A 22,477-nucleotide genomic window follows, 5' to 3' on the forward strand; every position below is an offset into this window, starting at 1 on the left:
TGTTTGCACTCATAGGTCTAGCAGGAAAACAGGAGAGACCTAATGGAGAACCAGGGGGAACGGAGGAGGGAGAGAGAGTTGGGGAGAGAGAGGGATGCAAAACTTGAGAGACTATTGAATGCTGAGAATGAACTGAGGGTTGAGGGGGAAGGGGGAGGGGGGAAAAGAGGTGGTGGTGATGGTGGAGGGCACTTAAGGGTAAGAGCACTGGGTGTTGTATGGAAAACAATTTGACAATAAAATATGGAGCAAAAAAAATAAAATAAAAAAATAAAACATAAAAAATGATCATTAAAATATTTTTTAAATAAACAAATTGCAGTATATTCTTGACAAGAGAATACTACTCAGTCATAAAGGAGGAATTAGCTATCAAGCCAAACAAAAACATGGGTGAATTTTATTTTTTATTTATTTTTTAAATAGTTTATTGTCAAATTGGTTTCCATATAACACCCAGTGCTCTTCCCCACAAGTACCCTCCTCCAAGACCACCACCACTTTTCCCGCCCCCTTCCCCCTTCAACCCTTGGTTCGTTTTCAGTATTCAATAGTCTCTCATGATTTGCATACCTCTCTCTCCCCAACTCTCTTTTCCCCTTCTCTCCCCAGGATCCTCCATTAGGTTTCTCCTGCTCTCCTGTTAGACCTATAAATGCAAACATATGGTATCTGTCCTTCCCTGCCTGACTTATTTTGCTTAGCATGACACCCTCGAGGTCCATCCACCTTGCTACAAATGGCCATATTTCATTCTTTCTCATTGCCATGTAGTACTTCATTGTAAATATATACCACTTCTCTTGATCCACTCGTCAGGTGATGGACATTTAGGCTCTTTCCATGATTTGGCTATTGTTGACAGTGCTGCTATGAACATTGGGGTACATGTGTTCCTATGCATCAGCACTTCTGTATCCCTTGGGTAAATCCCTAGCAGTGCTGTTGCTGGGTCATAGGGGAGTTCTATCGACAGTTTTTTGAGGAGCCTCCACACTGTTTTCCAGAGTGGCTGAACCAGTTTACATTCCCACCAACAGTGTAGGAGGGTGCCCGTCTCTCCACACCCTCGCCAGCATCTATATAGTCTCTTCATTTGTTCATTTTAGCCACTCTGACTGGCGTGCGGTGGTATCTCAGTGTGGTTTTGATTTGTATTTCCCTGACGATGAGTGATGTTGAGCATCGTTTCATGTACCTGAAGGCCATCTGGATGTCCTCTTTGGAGAAGTGTCTGTTTATGTCTACTGCCTATTTCTTCACTGGGTTATTTGTTTTTTGGGTGTGGAGTTGGTGAGTTCCTTGTAGATTTTGGATACTAGCCCTTTATCTGATATGTCATTTACAACTATCTTTTCCCATTCCATCGTTTGCCTATTAGTTTTCTTGATTGTTTCCTTTGCAGTGCAGAAGCTTTTTATCTTGATGAGGTCCCAAGCATTCAGTTTTGCTTTCATTTCCTTTGCCTTTGGGGATGTGTCGAGTAGGAAATTGCTGCGGTTGAGGTCAAGGAGGTTGTTTCCTACTTTCTCCTCAAGGGTTTTGATAGTTTCCTGTCTCACATTCAGGTCCTTCAGCCATTTTGAGTAAATTTTTGTGTATGGTGTAAGAAAGTGGTCTAGTTTCATTCTTCAGCATGTTACTGTCCAGTTTTCCCAGCACCACCTGCTAAAGAAGCAGTCTTTTTTCCATCGGATACTCTTTCTTGCTTTGTCAAAAATTAATTGGCCGTACATTTGTGGGCCCAGTTCTGGGTTCTCTATTCTATTCCATTGGTCTATGTCTGTTTTTGTGCCAATACCATACTGTCTTGATGATGACAGCTTTGTAGTAGAGGCTAAAGTCTGGGGTTGTGATGCCTCCCGTTTTGGTTTTCTTCTTCAACATCACTTTGGCTATTCGGAGTCTTCTGTGGTTCCATACGAATTTGAGGAGAGTTTGTTCTTGCTTTGAGAAGAACGCTGGTGCAATTTTGATGGGGACTGCATTGAATGTGTAGATTGCTTTGGTTAGTAATGACATTTTCATAATGTTTATTTTTCCAATCCATGAGCATGGAATGTTTTTCCATTTCTTGGTGTCTTCTTCAATTTCTTTTATAAGTTTTCTATAGTTTTCATCATATAGGTCTTTTACATCCTTGGTTAGGTTTACTCCTAGATATTTTATGGTTTTTCGTGCAATCGTGAATGGGATCAGTTTCTTGATTACTCTTTCTGCTGCTGCTTCATTACTGATGTATAGGAATGCAACCAATTTCTGTACATTGATTTTGTATCCTGCGACTTTACTGAATTCATTGATCAGTTCTAGAAGGCTTCTGGTGGAGTCGATGGGGTTTTCCTTGTGGAGTGTCATGTCATCTGTGAAAAGTGAAAGTTTTACTTCGTCTTTGCCAATTCTGATGCCTTTTATTTCCTTTTGTTGTCTGATTGCTAATGCTAGGACTTCCAGCACTGTTAAACAACAGTGAGAGTGGACACCCCTGTCATGTTCCTGATCTCAGGGGGAAAGCTCCTAGTTTTTCCCCATTGAGGATGCTATTAGCTGTGGGCTTTTCATAACCTGCTTTTATAATGTTTAGGTAAGTTCCTTCTATTCCAACTTTCTCAAGGGTTTTTATTAAGAAAGGGTGCTGTATTTTGTCAAATGCTTTTTCTGCATCTATCGACAGGATCATATGATTGTTTTCTTTTCTTTTGTTAATGTGATGTATCACATTGATGGGTTTGCGAATATTGAACCAGCTCTGTGACCCAGGAATGAATCCCACTTGATCATGATATATAACTTTTTTTATATGCTGTTGAATTCGATTTGCATCTTGAGTGTTTTTGCATCTGTATTCATTAAGGATATTGGTCTGTAGTTCTCTTTTTGGCTGGGTCTCTGTCTGGTTTGGGTATCAAGGGGATGCTGGCTTCGTAGAATGAGTTTGGAAATTTTCCTTCTATTTCTATTTTTTGGAATAGTTTGAGAAGAATGGGTATGAGCTCTACTTTAAATGTCTGGTAAAATTCCCCTGGGAAGCCATCTGGCCCTGGGCTCTTATTCATTGGGAGATTTTTGATAACGGATTTGATTTCTTCACTGGTTATTGGTCTATTCATGCTTTCTATTTCTTCCCATTTGAATTTTGGTAGTGCATGTGCATTTAGGAATTTGTCCATTTCTTCTAGGTTGTCCAGTGTGTTGGCATATAATTTTTCATAGTAATCTCTAATGATTGCTTGTATCCTAAGGGATTGGTTGTAATAGATCCATTTTCATTCATGATTTTGTCTATCTTGGTGCTCTTGAAACATGGGTGATTTTAAATGCATATTGCCAAGTTAAAGAAGCCAGTCTGAAAAGGCGACATACTGTATGACTGCATTTATATGACATTCTAGAAAAGTCAAAACTGTGAAGGCAGTTAAAAAATATTGCCAGAAATTGGGGTGAGGGTCAGTCACAGGGAATTTTTAGTTTAAATTAGTCTATACGATACTGTAATGGTAAGTATAGGACAATATGCATTTATAAAAACCCACAGAACTTTACAGCACAAGTGAACCTTAATATACTCAAATTAAAACAAAAACACTTAGGAGGAGGTCAAGAGACCTTAGGATGAAATACAGACTATAACAAAAGTATCTAACTACACTGAAAATGTATGAAATAACCTCACTAAAGGGAGTGAAAAAGAAACAACATTACCAACCTATTTGACATCTATAGAAATCTCTACCTCAGTGCAAAAGACACATTCTTTTCAAGTACATATGAAACATTCACTAACTTCCATATGCACTTGAAAAGTATGCAAATGTCAATCTCAGCACAAAACATAGTAGTGGCATATAATGTGATTAAATAATTCTTAATGAAGAAAGCTATTAGAATTATATCTTTCCATCTACTTATTTTATCTGATTGTACCTAAAAGTAAAGATATACAGGCATTCCTAGGAGATATAAACCACCACAATAAAAGTAAATACTGTACTTAAGCAAGTCAAATGAATTTTTTGGTTTCCTAGTACATATAAAAGTTATTCTCATGATACTACACTCTATTAAATATACATTGTAGTATGCGCTTATATATATAATATACATAAAATACATAATACTATGTCTAAAAATGTGTACACCTTAATTTAAATATATTGAATGCCAAAAAAATGCTAACTATCATCTGAGTTTTCAATGAGCTGTAATCTTTTTGCTGGTGGTGGGTCTTGCCTTGATGTTGATGGCTGTTGGATAGTGAATCCTTTCCAGAGGTTTTCAATGGACTTTACCCAGATCCATCAGAAGAATCACTATCTAGGGCAACTAGAGCCTCATGTAATGTATTTCTTAGATAATAAGACTTGAAAGTTGAAATGACTCCTTGATCCATGAGTTGCACAATGAATATTGTTTTAGTAAGCATGAAAATATTAATCCAGTTATAGAACTCCATCAAAGCTCCTGGGTGACCAGGTGCATTGTCAATGAGTAGTAATATTTTGAAAGAAAACTTTTCTTCTTAACAGTAAGTCTCAACAAGAGGATTAGCTTGGGGATGCTTGGGTCGCTCAGTTGAGTATCTGACTTTGGCTCAGGTCATGAAATGGGAACTCATTGAGTTTGAGCCCCATGTCGGGCTCTGTGCTGACAGCTCAGAGCCTGGAGCCTGCTTCAGATTCTGTGTCTCCCTCTCTCTGCCCCTCCCCTTCTCAAGCTCTGTCTCTCTCTCTCTCTCTCTCTCTAAAATAAATAATAACATTTATAAAAAAAAGAGAGAGAGAGAGAGAGAAACTCCTTTGAAGTTTTGAAGCCAGGCACTGACTTCTCTCTAGCTAAATCTAAAAAAGATTGCATCTTCTTTTATTTTTAAAGTTCTAAGATTTTATTTATTATTATCTGAGAGACAGAGAGAGAGAGAAAGGGAGGGGGTGACAGGAAGAAAGAGAAAGAATGAGAGAGGGAGAGAGAGAGAATCCTAAGGAGCCATACTCAGTATACTCAGTGCAGAGGCCAACGTGGGGCTCAATTCCACAACTCTAGGATCATGACCCAAGTGTCAAGAGTCAGATGCCTGGGGTCCCTGGGTGGCTCTGCCGATTAAGTGGCTGACTTCAACTCAGGTCACTATCTCACAGATCATGGGTTAGAGCCTCTGAGCTGTCAGCACAGAGCCTGGACCCTGCTTTGGATTCTGTGTCTCACTCTCTCTGCCCCTCTCTCACCCAAAATGTCTTCCTTTCTCAAAAATAACCATTTAAAAATATTAAATAAAAAATTTAAAAATAAAGAGTCAAATGCTCAACCGACTGAGCCACCTAAGCACCCCTTCAAGTTAGTTAACTTGAAGTTAATTTAGTAATATAAGATTAGTTTCAGGAGAATTTATTCATCACTTATAATACCCAGTGCTCATCCCAAGTGCCCTCCTTAATATCCATCATCCATTTAACACTCCCCTCCAGAAACTCTCAGTTTGTTCTCTATAATTAAAAGTCTGTTTTCTGGTTTGCCTCTCTCTTCCCCTCTTCCATGTTCATCTGTTTCATTTCTTAAATTCCATATGAGTGAATAATATGGTATTTGTCTTTTTCCAAGTTATTTCACTTAGTATAATACACTCTAGTTCCAACTATGTCATTGCAAATGGCAAGATTCTATTCTTTATCCTTTTTATGGCTGAGTAATATTCCTGTGTGTGTGTGTGTGTGTGTGTGTGTGTATACACACACACACCACCTCTTCTTTATCCATTCATAAGTCAATAGACATTTGGGCTCTTTCCATAATTTGGCTACTGTTGACAATGTTGTTCAAACATCAGGGTGCATGGGTCTCTTCAAATCAGTATTTTTGTATCCTCTGGGTAAAGACCTACCCTAAATCATAGGGTAGTTCTATTTTTAACATATTGAGGAAATTCTATACTGTTTTCAGATAGTAGCTGTACCAGTTTGCATTCCCATCAACAGTGTGAGAGGATTCCCCTTTCCCTGCATCTTTGCCAACATTTGTTGTTTTCTGTATTGTTAATTTCAGCCATTCTGACAGGTTTGAGGTGCTATATCATTATAGTTTTGATTTGTATTTCCCTGATAATGAGTCATATTGAGCAACTTTTCATATGTCTGTTAGCCATCTGAATATCTTCTTTGGAGACATTTGCTGCTTCACCTTGTACTTTTCTGTTAGGAAGACAGCTTCTTTCCTTAAACTTCATGATCTCTGGTAGCTTCAAATTTTTCTTCTACAGCTTCCTCACCTCTCTCACACTTCATAGAATTGAAGAGTCAGGGCCTTGCTCTGGATTAGGCTGTGACTTAAGGGAATGTTGTGGCTCGTTTGATCTTCCATGCAGACCACTAAAACTTTCTCCATATCAGCTATAAAGCTGTTTCACTTTCCTATTATTTGTGTGTTCACTAGAGTAGCACTATTAATTTCCTTCAAGAAATTTTCCTTGGCATTCATATCTTGGCTAGGTGTTTGGCACAAGAAGTTTAGCTTTCAGCCTATCTTGGCTTTCAACATGCCTTCCTCACTAATCTTAATTATTTCTAGCGTTTGATTGAAAGTGAGAGATGTGTAACTCTTCCTTTACTTGAATACTTGGAAGCCCTTGTAGGATTGTTAATTGGCCTAATTTCAATATTGTTGTGTCTCAGGGAAAAGGGAGGCCCAAGGAGAGGGAGAAAGATGAAGGAATGGCTGATTGATAAAGAAGTCAGAACAAACACATGTATTAAATTCACGATGTTACATGGGTGCAGTTCATGACAACCGTGCACAATAATAACATCAAAGATCATTGATCACAGATCACCACAAAAAATATAATAATGAAAAAAAATTGAAATATTTTAAGAATTACCAAAATGTGACCAGACATGAAGTGAGCAAATGCAGTTGGGATAGTGACACTGACAGACTTGCCTGATGCAGGATTACCATAAACCGTCAATCTGTAAAAAATACACTGTACGCCAAGTGCAATAGAAGGAGAATGCCTGTATAAACAGAGAGAACGTCATGACTTACATGTGTGGCAGTCACGAGAATGCATCTCTCTGATCTTTGACTGTGTAAGTGACCTGTGGCTCCAGTAGAGTACTCTGTATTCAGTAGCACATGGGTTCCAAGGCCACTTTCTCACAGGCTGTTTTCCTGCCAATGATGAGTACATCAGGGACACAAAACAGGCCTATTCCAGAAAGACAGGGCCTTTTCTGATGGGCGATTGTGGCCTGGGAACTTTCTAACAGTCTGCCAACTTTCCTTAGAACTGCACCACAGCCTGAGCCATTCCTACCCATGCTTCCATCCTTCCCCTACTTCTTCCCTTGAGGTCAGAGCTAACACTACAGTTTAACAGCTCCCCCAGTCACCTCTGGAGTCTTTCCCACATTCTTCCACGTGCATTTACCTAATAAATTTCTTGCAAGTCTAACCTCCATCCTCATGTCTGTTTCTCAGAAGACTTGCACTAACACAGCATGCTATTTCCATTTAAGTAAGATTAAACACAGCTGAGACACAATTGGCCTGACTTTAGAATAAAAAATTAGAAAACTTTTCTACTTAATTAGGATACAAGCCACAGTTTCAAAACTAATGCTGTAGATGGTATGGTATATTAAAAATCCTTGCCAGATTTTTCATTTTCCAAAAAACATGCCAAAAGCCATTTTCTCCTTTTGATTAATCTCAACTGACAAGGCTGCTTCTGGCTCTGTCAAGATGCCCTAAATTCCCCCTAGCTCTTGCTTTAGTACACTGCTTGCTATTCAATACTTCCTGATGTTAGCCAAACTAGATTCACTACTCCAGGCAGAATAGTGGCCTGGATTACTCTGAGAAACTCTAAAGAAGGAGTTTGTTTTATTTTGTTTTTTTTTACTACAACTGCTTTTTAAGTAATCTTGCTCCAAGAACACTTTTTAAACTTTTAGTTCTACCAAACTAAATAAAGGTTAAACCTGGGGTAGTGAATCCAAACATTCTGGAGTTGTCACTATTACCTAGTGCACTTCTTTGTAAACATCTTAGAGAACATAAACTTTAAAAACGCCAAGAGCTTTCTCTTGAGACATCCATTTTAGCATCCAGTGACAACAGCTTTCATAGGATTTCCTAAGTTAAAAACTGATTTGTGAAGTATAATGGATGCCCTATTATTCAACAAAATTAGGACTGATAGTTGTTTGGCTAATCAAAAAAATTAAGAGGATTTTAAAAACTACTCATATATATCAATCATTTTATTGTAACTTAAATATGGAAAAGTACAGCATACAAAATACAGTCAGTGATACTATAATAACTGAAATTCTCCAAACTTTCTACTTGCTCACTTGCAGCCAACCAATCACTGACAAATGTACCTGAAAACCAATTAGAACATCTCTCCCACTTCCAAAAACCACATCTTAATAAAACACCTGCCAATTATTTTTAAAAAATCATATGTATTCATTCACAAATCTTTCACTGTAAGGCCAATCCCTTTTCTTTAATGTGAGTTCACTGACGAGAGCCTTTTATTTCTTACAAAAACTGTATGTATACACACCCATAATTTCTAATTCAAACTTCTCTGAAGTGAAGACGAGCACTTTGGTGGCTCAGTTGGTTGAGAGTCTGACTGGATTTCAGCTCAGGTCATAATCTGGCAGTTCATGAGTTTGAGCCCTGTGTCAGGCTTCCCACTGTCAGTGCAGACAACCCCTCTCTGCCCCTCTTCTCTCTCAAAATACATAAATGAACTCTAAAAAAATATATACAGAATAAAATCTAAAACTTTTGTGAAGCAACTGAAGTATAAAGTCATTTTAGATTTTTATAACTTTCCCTCAAACTTTTATTCTGTTCATCTATACTAAATTCAACAGCAACTTTTAAAATTTAAAGTTTTAAGCCTCTCTTTGGGGCGCCCGGGTGGCTCAGTCAGTTAAGCGTCTGATTTTGACTCAGGTCATGATCTCACAGTTCGTGGGTTCAAGCCCCACATCAGGCTCTATGCTGACAGCTTGGAGCCGGGAGCCTGTCTTCAGATGTTGCGTCTCCCTCTCTGTCTCACCCTCCCCTGCTCATGCCACGTCTTTCCCTCTCTCTCTCAAAAAAACAAAAACAAACAAAAAAAAAACATTAAAAAATTTCTTTAAGTGTCTCTCCTTTATTGGATTTTTCCATTCACTTTAGTTTTCACTGAACAATGACTCTATTCATTTCCATGTATCATTGGTTTATTTGATATTTTCTTAAGTTATGCCATGAAAATAGTAAGTTCAAATGGCATTAAACAGATTTGGGAACAGCCCAAGTAACTCCTGGAAAACACAAACTCAGTGATAGGAACAGAAAAAGTAGAAGTACACTAGAGAATGGCCCCTTAAGCCTTGACAATTCTGCCTGCTGTGCTGTTGGCATGTTCTATAGAGAATATCTAAAGAGCAGTTTTAGTCAAGTGTGGATAAGGAGCTTCTACTGCAGGTGGTTTGTTTTCTTTCAGGCACCCAGAGCCTTTTGCTTTGGTTCCCCACTGCAACCTCCTTCCGAAGCCTGTGGCACAAGGAATTTTATCACTTTTCTCACTACTGTTCCCACATCAAACCTCCCAAGTGGACAGGGCTGACCATTTATCACTTACAGAGTAATTAATATTAAAATGTTAGTGACTCACTTTATTGCATGGTAATTTGTAATTTCATTATAATTATTTCATTAAAACTTCCTGGCAATCTGAGTAAGTGAGGGGATAGCAAACTTTTTCTGTAAAGGGACAGGTAAAAAAGAGCAGATATAAATATCAGGCATTACAGCTTACTGCTGCATATGCTTCTTTGTCTTTGGTTGTTTTATATAGAAAGAGGGCAGTGACCAGATCTGAGTCATGTGGCCTGTAGTGCCAACCTCCACTACAGGATAAGGTACAACAGGCAACGTGTCCCCCTTCCAGATACCTACTCTACATTTATAGCAACGAACATTAACTGAAAGCTTACAGTGTGCCAGCTATTGTGTTAAGTGTTTTGTGTATATCACCTGATTCAATCATCACAAGCTATTCTATGCTATTACTATTATTATTCTTTTTACAGACCAAGAAATTGAGACTTGAAGACATTAAGTAACTTGCCAACCATTCTATAAATGGTGGAGTCAGTCTAAACACAGAAAGGCTGACTTCAGAATTAACTAAAATATACACTTCTGAAAAAGCTTTCAGGTGAGCATATAACTAATACATGCCTATGGAACAAACTAGAACACTGCCCTGATTCAGTGCTGATTTGCTAAATAGTGAGAGAAAGAAATTTTTAAAGGGAGAATTGAACACTTTAAGTCAATGAATGAAAGGCTAATGGTATAATATCAGGCACTGAGAAGAAAGGTGTTTTGGAAAGGATATCAGATCAGAGTGTCAAAGCTAAAATCGGGAATCACTGCCACACTTTTTCAATAAAGCAGCACAAGGAAATCTTATGGAACACAGAAGTGCAACAAACAGACTATCTTAACAGGTTTGGGGTGCCTGTCTGAGTCAGTCAGTAGAGGGTAGAATTGTTGATCTGAGGGTTGTAAGTTTGAGTCCTATGTTGGGTATAGAGATTATTTAAAAATAAAATCTTTAAAAAAATTTTAACATTCAACTTCTCTCAGAAAACACTACAATAATAAACAATGCCATAACATAGGAGATGGGCAATAGACTGGATCAGGTACAAACTTAGGGGTAGGCTGAAGATGACAGAAGGAAATACAAAAAAGACACAAATGTACAATTTATCTAGTGATTGAGAGCAATTTGGGCAGGGATATAATGTTACAGAGGTCTACAAAAGATAAAGTGTAGTAGTGTCCCAGGAAGCAGTACTCAGGAAACGAGTAACATAACAAACAGGGTCAATGAAGCTAATGGGTCCTCCTTTTACTGTATATAACCTCCCTCATCTCAAATAAAAAGAGCTCTCTTCAGTTCTCCTTTGAGTAGAAGTATTGGAAATAACAAGGACAAACATGAGGAAAGGGGATGTCTCAGAGGGTGAAAGACCTATGTAGATGGAGAAGAGTACAGTAAATGTGACTTTTCCTGGAGGCTCACTGCTGTTCCACCATTCCTTGGATTGAGGGGAAAATGCAAGTGATTCAAACCATGTTTCTCTGCTTGCCCCACATAGCAAAGTGCGAACAGGTGGCTGCTGCTACTCCACAAAAGCTTGTATCAAAGTCCTACTGCCTGGACGATGATAGCAAACACCCATACAGTACTTTAAAGTAATTTAACCCTCATAATCACCCTCTGAGATAAGTACTTTGAGTATTTCCATGTTTGATGAGGATGGTGAACCAGAGAATAGTTAAACACCCCAATTCTAACAGCTAAAAGATGGTAGAACTAGAATTCAAACCCAGGCAGAAAGGTTCCATACACAGTTCACATGCTCTTAAACACTGTTATAAAATTAGTCCTTTGGCTTAACTGTGCCACCACAAGCAAGTGATTGACATCAGACTGTCCTGAAGCATTGCTGTGAAGAGCTCCAGGCACTAAGCTGGGGCTCAAAATAAAGACAGGACAGAACAACTAGCAACTGGAGAGAGAATCTTGGAAGATCCAGGTATCAGGGGTGTTTTTGAGGGAGGAACTTGACCATGAGGGAAAGTCAGGGACTCAAGGAAAGAAGAAACTATATCGTTACCACATCATGTGGATATGTATGTACTTATAGTTACAAAATATATGTTCCCAAGAGAAAAGTTCAAATTTTGAATGATAAACAGTCTGATTAAAACTGGTAATCCTAGAGTTTAGCAATGTGTTTCTGTCAATTAACTGGCAAAGCCAGTATGATTTTTGAGGGCACAAACGTCACTACTGTTGGGATGATAGATTCCTATCATCTAAACCCAGTGCTAATTTCATCAAGAATGTGTACCCTTGAACCTACAAAACTGCTTCTTGCCACTGCAAATAATCTAGGTCTTTCTCTTCAGGAGAACCAGAGTAACTTATCAACATTCTATCTGAAACACAAAGAGAGGGAGAAGTAAGACTGGGCTCCTCAGTTTTCTGGTTCTGTTTCTAGTCCCTTTTGAGGCCCATCTGTACTTCTTTCCCTTGAATTCCAAAAGAAAATCTGTATTTCTTATTAAAATTTGTTCTTCTTTTAAGCAGATTTTAGTTACTTGCAAAAAAAAGAGTAGACTTTAATTTGAAATCCAAAAGCCTAGAATGTCTAAGCAACCCAATTCTAAAGCATAATAATGGTTTTTAAAAAGTACATTGAAATATTAAACCTCCTAATCAATGCTATTCATAAGAATATCTATTCTGAATCAAAGACTTTGAGCCAAAATGCATCCAGAGAAAATACATGCCATTCGTGTAGAAGTAATCATTCTCAATACTATAATGCCTGTGAAATTAAAAACTGCATTTAATTATATTTTCTGTGACAGTGGCTTTCAAATCTATTTTAGGCAACAGAGTATTTTCTCCTAATGAAATCTTAGGTTCATGCCCAACGCAAAGCAGAGACCTGCTCTGGCTGAAGCATGCACACACGTCTGGGTGGGCCAACGTGTGCCCGCGTGAGCCTCAGGCAGAAAACCCCGCCTGGTGTCGAACTCCCCCCGCCAGAGGCCCCATGAGTCATCACCATGAAACCCGTTACTTTTGTGAGGAAGAGCTTGAAAACCACTGTGCTTGAAAGAGACAGCCACCCTTTTAATGTTTACTTCCATAGCCAAGACACCACATCAATCACATGTCTATTTACCTGTGAGCTTTAAAAGTTTTTCCATCAACATAAATATCAATATCTGGGCAACACTGTTTCACATAAAGTTTTAATAAATCTTCTCCTAATTCAGATGCAGGATCGAAGTCATAATTACCTTTAAAAGAGAAAAACAAAACTAAAAAAGTTTATTATAAATATATAGAAATTTTGTGTTTCAATATTAACAGAAGATTTTTTTCCCCATAATTATCTTGGTTAGCTACTAAGAGCAATAGTAAGTGAAATATTTACTGTTAAATTCAAAATAGAACAATTTTAAATCATCTATATCTTGTTATGAAATATAAATTTCAACATATTTAAATATAAACATACCTTGTAATATTCGTATACATTTAAATACAGATAATATTATACAAAATTATATATTAAAATTGAAGCCACTTAATGAACTCTGACTTAAGATGTAAGAAAATTTTCCAATTTTGATCTCCTTTTTCACTACCTAATTCCTTCCTACCTTTTTCATGAATTTTTGGTGAGAATGACACTTAAACCAACAGATATTCAACTGTAATCAATGGGATTTATGGAGCACTTACTATGAGTTTAATACTATATACAGTATATAAAAATAAAGAAAATAAATATTTTAAAAAGTATCTCTACTTCAAAAGATTCATCATTCAGAAAGTGAGAAGTGAAATATAAACACATGTTTACATTTTAAGAAATTACTACACTATATATCATAGCTATATCAGTCCAGAAACTTTAGTCAGCACATCTGGTAAGGATCTGTCACTGGGGACAGATACCCACTAGCCAAATTTACAAATTTATACATTTATATATTTATAAACCTGAATGTCATTATTGGCTCTATACCAAGAGAGCCAGAATCGAGCCGCAACTCAGTATATCCATGACACCGCCACAGTCCAAGCCGCCATCACCTCACACCTCGATTTCTGAGATAACTTCCCAACACATCTCCCACTCTTGACTCCCACAGTCTATTTTTGACAAAGCATTCAGAGGTATGTTTCAAAATGCAATTCAAATCATGATCCATCCCAATTGAAAACCTTATGGTTCGCTTTTTTTTTTTTTTTTACAGTAAAAGCCAGTCTTACATCTGGCTCCTCACTACGCAGGTGGCTGGTGACTAGTCCGAGCTCTCTCATCCTGGAGGGCCACAGCTGCCCAAAGCAGCCTGATGGGGTGCATACTGTGCACCTGACTCTTACCTGTGTAACAGGATAACTCTTAGTGTCAGAACTGAATTGTTTGATACCCAGTTGGTAGTGGAGGACTGGCTGGTGTGGGGGAAAAAATCACCCACATTTTGGTGTCAGAAATGATCCAAGAAAAAAACCCCACCATCACAGAAACCCAAAACTCAATGTTCCTCAAGCTGAAGTCATCATTCTACTCTACCCTAATCTTCCTCTGCTTATACTCTGTAAGTCTGACAAATAGTACCATCCAAACTCTCTAAAATGGCTTATGAGGAGGGGTGCCTATGTGGCTCAATCCGTTAAGCATTCAATTTCAGCTCACGTCATGATCTCATGGTTCAAGAGTTTGAGCTCTGCATCTGGCTCTGTGCTGACAGCTCAGAGCAGAGAGCCTGCGTCAGACTCTGTGTCTCCCTCTCTCTCTCCCTCTCCCTTTCTCAAAAATAAATAAACATTTTAAAAAATGGTTTATAAGGAAAGTGACCACCTGTCTTGGTTTGCCTGGGACAATCCCAGTTAGTGCCTATTGCCCCAGAATAATTATAAACCGCAATAATAACTCTGAACTCTCACTCTTTCAAAAGTATCCAAATTTGGACAATAAGAAGTAAGGTCATCCTGTATACAAGACTTTCGTGATCTGGCTTCTGCTTATACCTCATATCTTATATCTTCATCTCTTACTGTGACCACTGTTGACTCCTCTTCACCCCAGTCCTACAACAAACTAGTTCCAGTCTTCAAAATTTGCTGTGTGCCTGGGGTCTTTCTGCATCTAAGCCTGTTTCTTCCTTTGCCTGATTACTTCTCCCCTAAACTCTTTTGCCTGGTTAACGCCTGCCTTTTCCCCCTGGGATTCAACTCAGATATCACTCCTTTCCTGTAGCTTTCTCTGGATGCATACATCCAGGTAAAATGTGCCTTATCTATGTCCTCATCACACTCTGTGTATAACCTATCTGACATCTCCTGCTAAATTTCAGGACAGAAACATTATCTGTTTTGTTCACTCTTAAACCTTTAAACCCTATTGCAAAGTCAATACTCCATTTAAAAATGTGGTAATTACGGGGCACCTGGCTAGCTCAGTTGGTAGAGCATGTGATTCTTATTCTTGGGGTTGTGCCCACATTGGGTATAGATATTACTTAAAAATAAAATCTTTTAAAAATGTATGTGATAATTAGAATGGCATTCCAGGAACAAAGAGCAAATGCAAGAGCACAGAGGTAAGAAAATACAATCCTGTGGGGGAAATGCCAAGTAACTGAGTTAAGACTAGAGCTCAAGGAGTTCGAGGGGGCTGTGAAGAGAAGCAGCAAGACAGTTCCAGGCAGGAGCCAGTTCACAAATTCCCTTATGTCACTGGAAAGAACTTGAGATTTATTTTAAGGCTATGGGAAACTACTGAAGAATTTTAATAAGGGGAGTGCCATGATCAGATCTACAGTTAACAAACATTGTTCTATACAATATAAATTCAAAGTGGCATAATGAGAAGCTTGGTAACTAGCTGGGGGGCAAAATCTCAAGGAGAACTGCCAAGACCCAAAATTTAAAAAATGGCATGAAGATAAAGAAGAGAAGAATTTAAGAATATTTAACAGAGGGGTGCCTGGCTGGCTCAGTTGCAGGAGCATGTGACTCTTGATCTCAGGGTCGTGAGTTCCAGCTCCATGTTGGGTACAGAAATTACTTAAATAAATAAATAAACTTAAAAAACTATTTAGGAGATAAATCAACAGACAGGGTCATGAATATAATGAAGAGTAAAAGAATGACTGAGTAGACAGCTAAGAACAGAATAGGTTGGGAGGTAGGTGATTAGGTCAGTTTGGGACAGATTAAATTGTAAGATATTTAAGGTATATTTAGACAGATATGTCTAGTCAGTGGTTGGATATGAAGCTCAAAAAAATGTAGGATACTAATTATTTAAGGGGCAGAGAGATGATGTGCTAATGAAGGAGACTGAGGAGTAGCCAAGAAGGAAAATCAAGAGAACAGAGTATCATAGAAGTCAGAAGAAGTTTCAAGGAGGGAGTCAATGACAGTCAGAAAGACTGCAAAGAAGTTAGTAAGATGTAAACAAATATCTGTTAAGCTGGTAAACATGGGGGTTTTCCATGGAGTAATGGAGAAAGTAGTTACAAGGCAGGGAGTTGAAGGGTAAATGAGCTCTTTTCACTTACATTCACAACTTGTTTGACCACCTTGGTGGGCTGCTGCGGGGCTGTGGCAGAACTCTAGATGAAAGGCTAGAAAAATAAAAGCCAACTGCTCTGTGTGGCCTTGTGGAAATCTCTTATACTATCTTAGACTCCTCATCTATAAAAATCAGCCTGGGCGGCTCCGTTGGTTGAGTGACCAACTCTTGATTTCAGCTCAGGTCATGATCTTGTGGTTAGTGAATTCAAGCCCCTGTCAGTGCAGAGCCTGCTTGGGATTTTCTCTCTCCCCCTCTCTCTCTGCATCTTCCCTCCTTGCACTAAACATCAGTAATAAAATCCTGATATTTTCATATACATTCAATTTTGTTATAATGCTTGCTTTGAAAGTGTCAGTTTGATCTAACACAATTGATATATTAGGGAACAATTTGAGCATAATGTGAAACTTTCATTTGCATATGCCTTTCACAAGAAACACTAGGTCAATGCAAAAAACTGCACCCAGACTAACGGAGCCATGTAAGAATACACAGAACACACACAAACACCTTAAACATCTACTAGACACCTCAGTTCACTGCATATGTTATGAGCCACATCCTCCATATCTGGTGTTATAAATTTCCATCTGATTTCCTATTAACAACTGTTAGGAGACCATTTTCTATGAATAGTTTTGTTTTTCTGTATAATCTGACTTTTTTTTTAATTTTAATGTTTATTTTTGAGAGAGAAAGAGAGAGAGCTCAACTGAATGGGGCAGGGGCAGAGAGAGAGAGGGAGGGAGACAGAGAATTGGAAGAAGGCTCCAAGCTCTGAACTGTCAGCGCAGAGCCTGACACAGGGCTCGAACTCACCAACCATGAGATCATGACCTGAGCCAAAGTTGGACACTTAACAGACTGAGCCACTCAGGTGCTCCATGCATAGTCTTACCTTTCTGAGCAGAGCACTGGAAAATTTGGATTAAGAATGATTAAACAACAAACATGCTGGAAGTCAGAGACAATGCAATGTTTCAGAAAGATGTGCAGATTTTCCTCCCCTCACAATCATTTCTCTGAAAAAAACAAAACAACAAAACAACAACAACCCCCCCCCCACCATTTCCCTATACTCCATGGTGGGGAAGCTATCGTCCTCTCCCTTTACCAGGGAAGATTTATTTGGTAAATAAATACCCCTCCCTCCTACGCTACCTCTCTGTCTCTGTCTCCATCTCCACCTCTACCTCTATATGCAGAGGAGGATGGGCAGATCTGCCAGTAGCCTATGAAAGTCTCCTAGTTTTGGTGTTCCTCTCTCATGGTGCAGTGCCACTGCACATAAAGGGTAACACCAGGCCACATAATCTTGTGGGGACTGGGAGTTAGGAACTGACACTAAGACACTACGTAAGTAATAAACAGTCAATTTTCTGATTCAGAGATTTCAAGTTTCCTGTTAGAATATCTATTACTACATCAGGTGTCCCTATCTGTACCTATTCCTCCATGCTTAACATCCTCCTTCTGCCAATTCACAATAGTTCACAAACCACAGTCCTTCTGACACCTACTTCCACAAACTAAAGTTATTTTTCAAGGTCAAACACCATATTTACTGTAGTATTTAGGTATTTCTTAACAACTTAACCTGTATAAAACCATATCATTTTTATTAGATTCGTATCTTTTTAAAACATGTCACAACAAAATTTTTAGTAATTTTTCTGTCATGATAAAATATAATGGTGATTTTTATGTTGCATATTATTTTTAAGTAGTGCATATGTTGTGTTATAACAGAACTAACTCTATAGTCTGCTAAAGCTTTCATTGGTATAGATTAGAATAAGGATGATGACATACGGAGGTTTAAGAGAAGAATTGTGAATTATATGTATATTTATTCATAATAATCCCATCTCCAATTATTTGGGAAAACTAGGAGTTGACTATAGTATTACTTTCATTTACCCATAAAAAATTTACTTTCACTTACTTTTATTACATCAACTTTCATTTTCCCTTTATTTCATTTACTTATAAAAAAGAGATCAGTAGAGTTGATTTTTAAAATACGTTTTTTTCCAATTGTATCAGACTATAATTACTTTCTGAGCTATACAATTTTATAAAAATCCACCAAAAAATACCTCACCGGTAGAAATTAAATTGTGCACTCCATCACTGATATCCTCTGGAACTTCATGCTTCTGGAGAAAACAATCAAATGACTTTTTACCAAAGAACTCTACAGATGATCTTTCATCGTTGTCAGTACAGATTCCAAAGCTGAAGTCACATTTCTTTTGTGGCAATTCCCTCTCCACTATCTTTTTCCTAAGAATTTCTTCTTCATAGTTTCTTATGTTCCTGTCTGAGGAATATACAATCCTAAAAGAAAATGTAAAGTATTACTAAAAAGGTTAGTGATTCTTAAAAGTTAGTTTACCAAGTGCTGTTTTCTTATAAAACAACTGTTGGGAGCTATCTGAAGTTATCGGTAGAGTGAAAATTCCTGGTGAGAGTACAGCAAGTTTGCACGGTCTCTTGCCCCCAGACAGCTCCCAAAAACTACCCTCTTGAAACATTCATTTCTGCTTGGGCATCAAACCTCAGAGTGCTTTGCTGGTTAGTGTCAGGAGCTGCCTGTCCCCCTGCCCTGTCCCTGAGGCATGATTGCACCTGGTCAGGGAAAAGATGAGTAAACTGGATACACCTTAATGCAAAATATAATTTCCTCCTAAGCTATTAACTCATAGCTGACTACCTTCTGGGCCTGAATGCCTTTGTAAAAGTCACTAATGCAATAAAATGTATCAATCATCTTTGGGACTCTGAGAGCAGGCATTATGCCTGCTGAGAATCCTGTTTTTCTGGGAACTTTCTCTTAGAGTTATAAACAGCCTAATGACCCTTACTCATAAAAAACTGACCTTTACTAAACAACGTTGTTTTCCTCTTGGTTAAAGGTTGCTTCCTTAAGGCTAGACCTGAGATTTTGTAAAAAATACCTATGACAACATGAGTGTCTGTAGCTAAGTTTTTTATGACAATCATTACTACTAGAACTGTAACTTCTGCAGAACCCATGTCCTGGAAAATTGTAAAACTTATCTATAAGAAATCATTTACTGCTCTCTCTGGTCCTTGTACCTTTTGCCATAAATAAAGCTTAAGAACCAGACAGGGCAGAGATGCCTGCCAGAAGGGCAGGGGTAACCGCCTGGTGATCAGAACAAAACTCGAGGCTCTCTCACTCTCTCTCGCCAACACCGTCCATCCTTCGGGGGAATCCTGGACCTGCTGGAGCTAGACTCCAGCAAACAACTACATAATTTTATAACTATTTTTATATGGACTAACTGGAAAAAGATCAATCTCAAAATGCAGAAAATTTTACAAGTAGTCTATAAAATACTTTGGTGTTAGGAATATATAATGCCACCAAACCAGATAACCTACACGAAAAGGACAATTCCTAGAAAGACACACACTACCAAACTGGACTGAAGAAGACACCGAATAACTGAACAGACCTATACCAACTAGAGAGACTTAACTAGTAATCAAAAACTTCCCACAAAGAAAAATCCAGGACTAGATGGCTCCACAGTGAACTTAACTGAATGTTTAAAGAATTAACACCAATCCTTCATAAACTTTTCCACAAAACATAAATCAGAAAACATCCTAGCTCATTCGGAGGCCATTATTACCCTGATACAAAAGCAGACAAAGATATCATAAGAAAACCACAAACTAATATTCCTTATTAATATAGATGAAAAAATTCCTTAGCAAAGTAATATCAAACTGAATCTAGCAACATATAAAAAGTATTATACACTACAAACAAGTGGGGTTTATTTCAGGAATTCAAGGGTAGCTAAACAAATAAAAATCAATATTATACATCAAATGCTGTAGTCTGAATATTTATATACCCTTAAATTTTTTTTTAATGTTCATTTATTTTTGAGAGACAGAGCATGAGTGAGGAAGGGGCAGAGTGAGAGAGGGACACAGAATCTGAAGCAGGCTCCAGGCCCTGAGCTGTCAGCACAGAGCCTGATGCAGGACTCGAACCCATGAACTGTGAGATCATGACCTGAGCTGAAGTCGGACACTTAACCAACTGAGCCACCCAGGCGCCCCCACCCTTAAAATTCTTAAGTTGAAAACTAATGCCCAATATGATAATATTAGGTAGGAGATAGGGCCTTTGAGAGGTAATTATGTGGAGCCCTCATGAATAGAATTAGTGCCCTTATAAAAGAGGCTCCAAAAAGATCCCTTTCCTCCTTCCACCATGAGCACAGAGAGAAGTCAGCGTCTGCAACCCAGAATAGGGTTTTCACCAGAATCCTACCATAGGGCACACTGAGCTTGGAATTCCAGCCTCAAGAACTGTGAGGAATACATTTTGTTGTTTATATGCTACCCAGTTTGTAGTATTTTGTTACAACAACCCAAAGATCTCACAAAAACTTTTAAATTTAGTCTCTTAGCAGGACTAACACACCATAGCAACAGGACAAAAACCACATGATCACCTCAATAGATGCAGAAAAAGCATTTGACAAAATCCAATACCCTGTCATGATAATACACTAAAAAAAACTAGGAATAGAAGGAAAGTCCCCAACCTGATAAAGAACATCTATGAAAAACCCACAGCTAACACTGTATTTAATAGCACAAGACTGAAAGTTTTATTTCTAAGATCAGAAAGAATGCCTGCCTGTTCTTATTCTATTCAACATTTAAATGGAAGTTCTAGCCAGGGGATTAGGCAAGAAAAAGAAATAAGAGGCATCTGGATTGAAGGAACAAGTAAAGCTATCTCTATTTATAGATGGCAAACTCATATACAGAAATCCTTGGAAATACACTCCAAAAACTATTTGTTAAACAAGTTCCACAAGGTTGCAGGATACAAGATCAATATGCAAAAATCAGCCATATTTTTAGATACAAGCAATGAACAATCCAAAATGAAATTAGAAAATAATACCATTTATAAAGCATCAAAAAGACAAAACACTTAAGAACATATTTCACAAAAAAGCATAAGACCTGTACGCTGAAAGCTATAAAACAATACTGAAAGCAATTTTATAAATGAAAATATACTCCAGATGAATTTATATTGTTAGGATGGCAGTACTCTCTGGAGTGCCTGGATGGCTAAGGTTAAGCATCTGATTTCGGTTCAGGTCACCATCTCTTGCGGCTTGTGGGTTCAAGTGCCGCATTGACAGTACTGGCAGCAGAGAGCCCACTTCAGATCCTTTGTCCCCCTCTCTCTCTGACCCTCCCTCTAGCTCTCTCTCTCAAAAATAAATAAACATTTTTTTTAAAAAAAGATGGCAGTACTCTCAATTGATCTAAAGATATAATGTGTTATCTATCAAAATTCAACTACTTTTCTGCAGAAATCAAAAAGTCAATCCTCAAATTCAAATAGAAATCCAAGGGACCCAGAATAGTCAAAACAATCTTGATAAAGAACAAAGTTGGACAATTTATAAGTTCCCAAATTCTAAGCTTCCCACAAAGCTACAGTCATACATACTATGTGGCACTGACATGAGAATAAACATATAAATCAGTGGAAGAGAATTTACTGTCCAGAACTACATATATGTGCAATCAATTTTTTACAATAGTGTTGTAGTTTTGTGATTTGTAATATGAAATATATATTTGGTCTTTGTCTACTGTTCCTGGCACATATTTCCTAAAACACTTATAATTTCCTATGCAAGAGCCATAGAGACATTCTTTGTTATAACACTTAGCTTTGTTGCTAGCTTCTGAAATAGTTCCAGAGGGATAAAAGTGAAATGGATGGCTTTTCGTATTCATAACAAGCCCTTTGAACCACAGCAAAGTTTACATTAATGAGCTAGGTGACATTTGGAAAGTCACTAAGGATGTGCACTGGTTGGCAAGAAAGAATCATCAATGGCCAATGATTTAATCCAACATGCTTATGTAATAAAGCTTCCATAATCTAAAGGATGGGATTTGGAGAACCTCTTGGTTGGTGAACACACGGAGTTGCTGGGAGACTGGTGCACCCAGAGAGGACATGGGAGCTCCACACTCCTTCCCACATCTTAATCCTCTGAATCTCTTCCATGTGGCTGTTCCTGAGTATATCCCTTTTTAGTAAATTTGCAATCTAGCAAGCATAATCTTTTCCTGCATTCTGTGAGCTATCCTAGCAAGTTAATTGAACCTGACAAAGGGGTTATGGGAACCTCCAATTCACATCTGGTTAGTCAGAAGCACAGAGAAGGAACAACTTGGACTTGCAAGTGGCATCTGAAAAG

General features: G+C 38.1%; 1 protein-coding gene across 1 annotated transcript in view; it reads right to left on the reverse strand.

The window, feature by feature from the left end:
- KIAA1107 (KIAA1107 ortholog) overlaps window positions 1-22,477 on the reverse strand; it is a 104,610-nt gene that overhangs the window by 57,867 nt on the left and 24,266 nt on the right. Inside the window, exons 3-4 of the mRNA XM_029945803.1 lie at window positions 18,295-18,530; window positions 12,777-12,894 (exon numbers count right to left, since the gene is read on the reverse strand). Of these exons, the coding sequence (XP_029801663.1) occupies window positions 12,777-12,894; window positions 18,295-18,530 (354 nt within the window). The remainder of the gene's footprint in view (window positions 1-12,776; window positions 12,895-18,294; window positions 18,531-22,477) is intronic.

Source organism: Suricata suricatta, chromosome 8 (genome assembly GCF_006229205.1).
Source record: "Suricata suricatta isolate VVHF042 chromosome 8, meerkat_22Aug2017_6uvM2_HiC, whole genome shotgun sequence".
NCBI lineage: Eukaryota > Metazoa > Chordata > Mammalia > Carnivora > Herpestidae > Suricata > Suricata suricatta.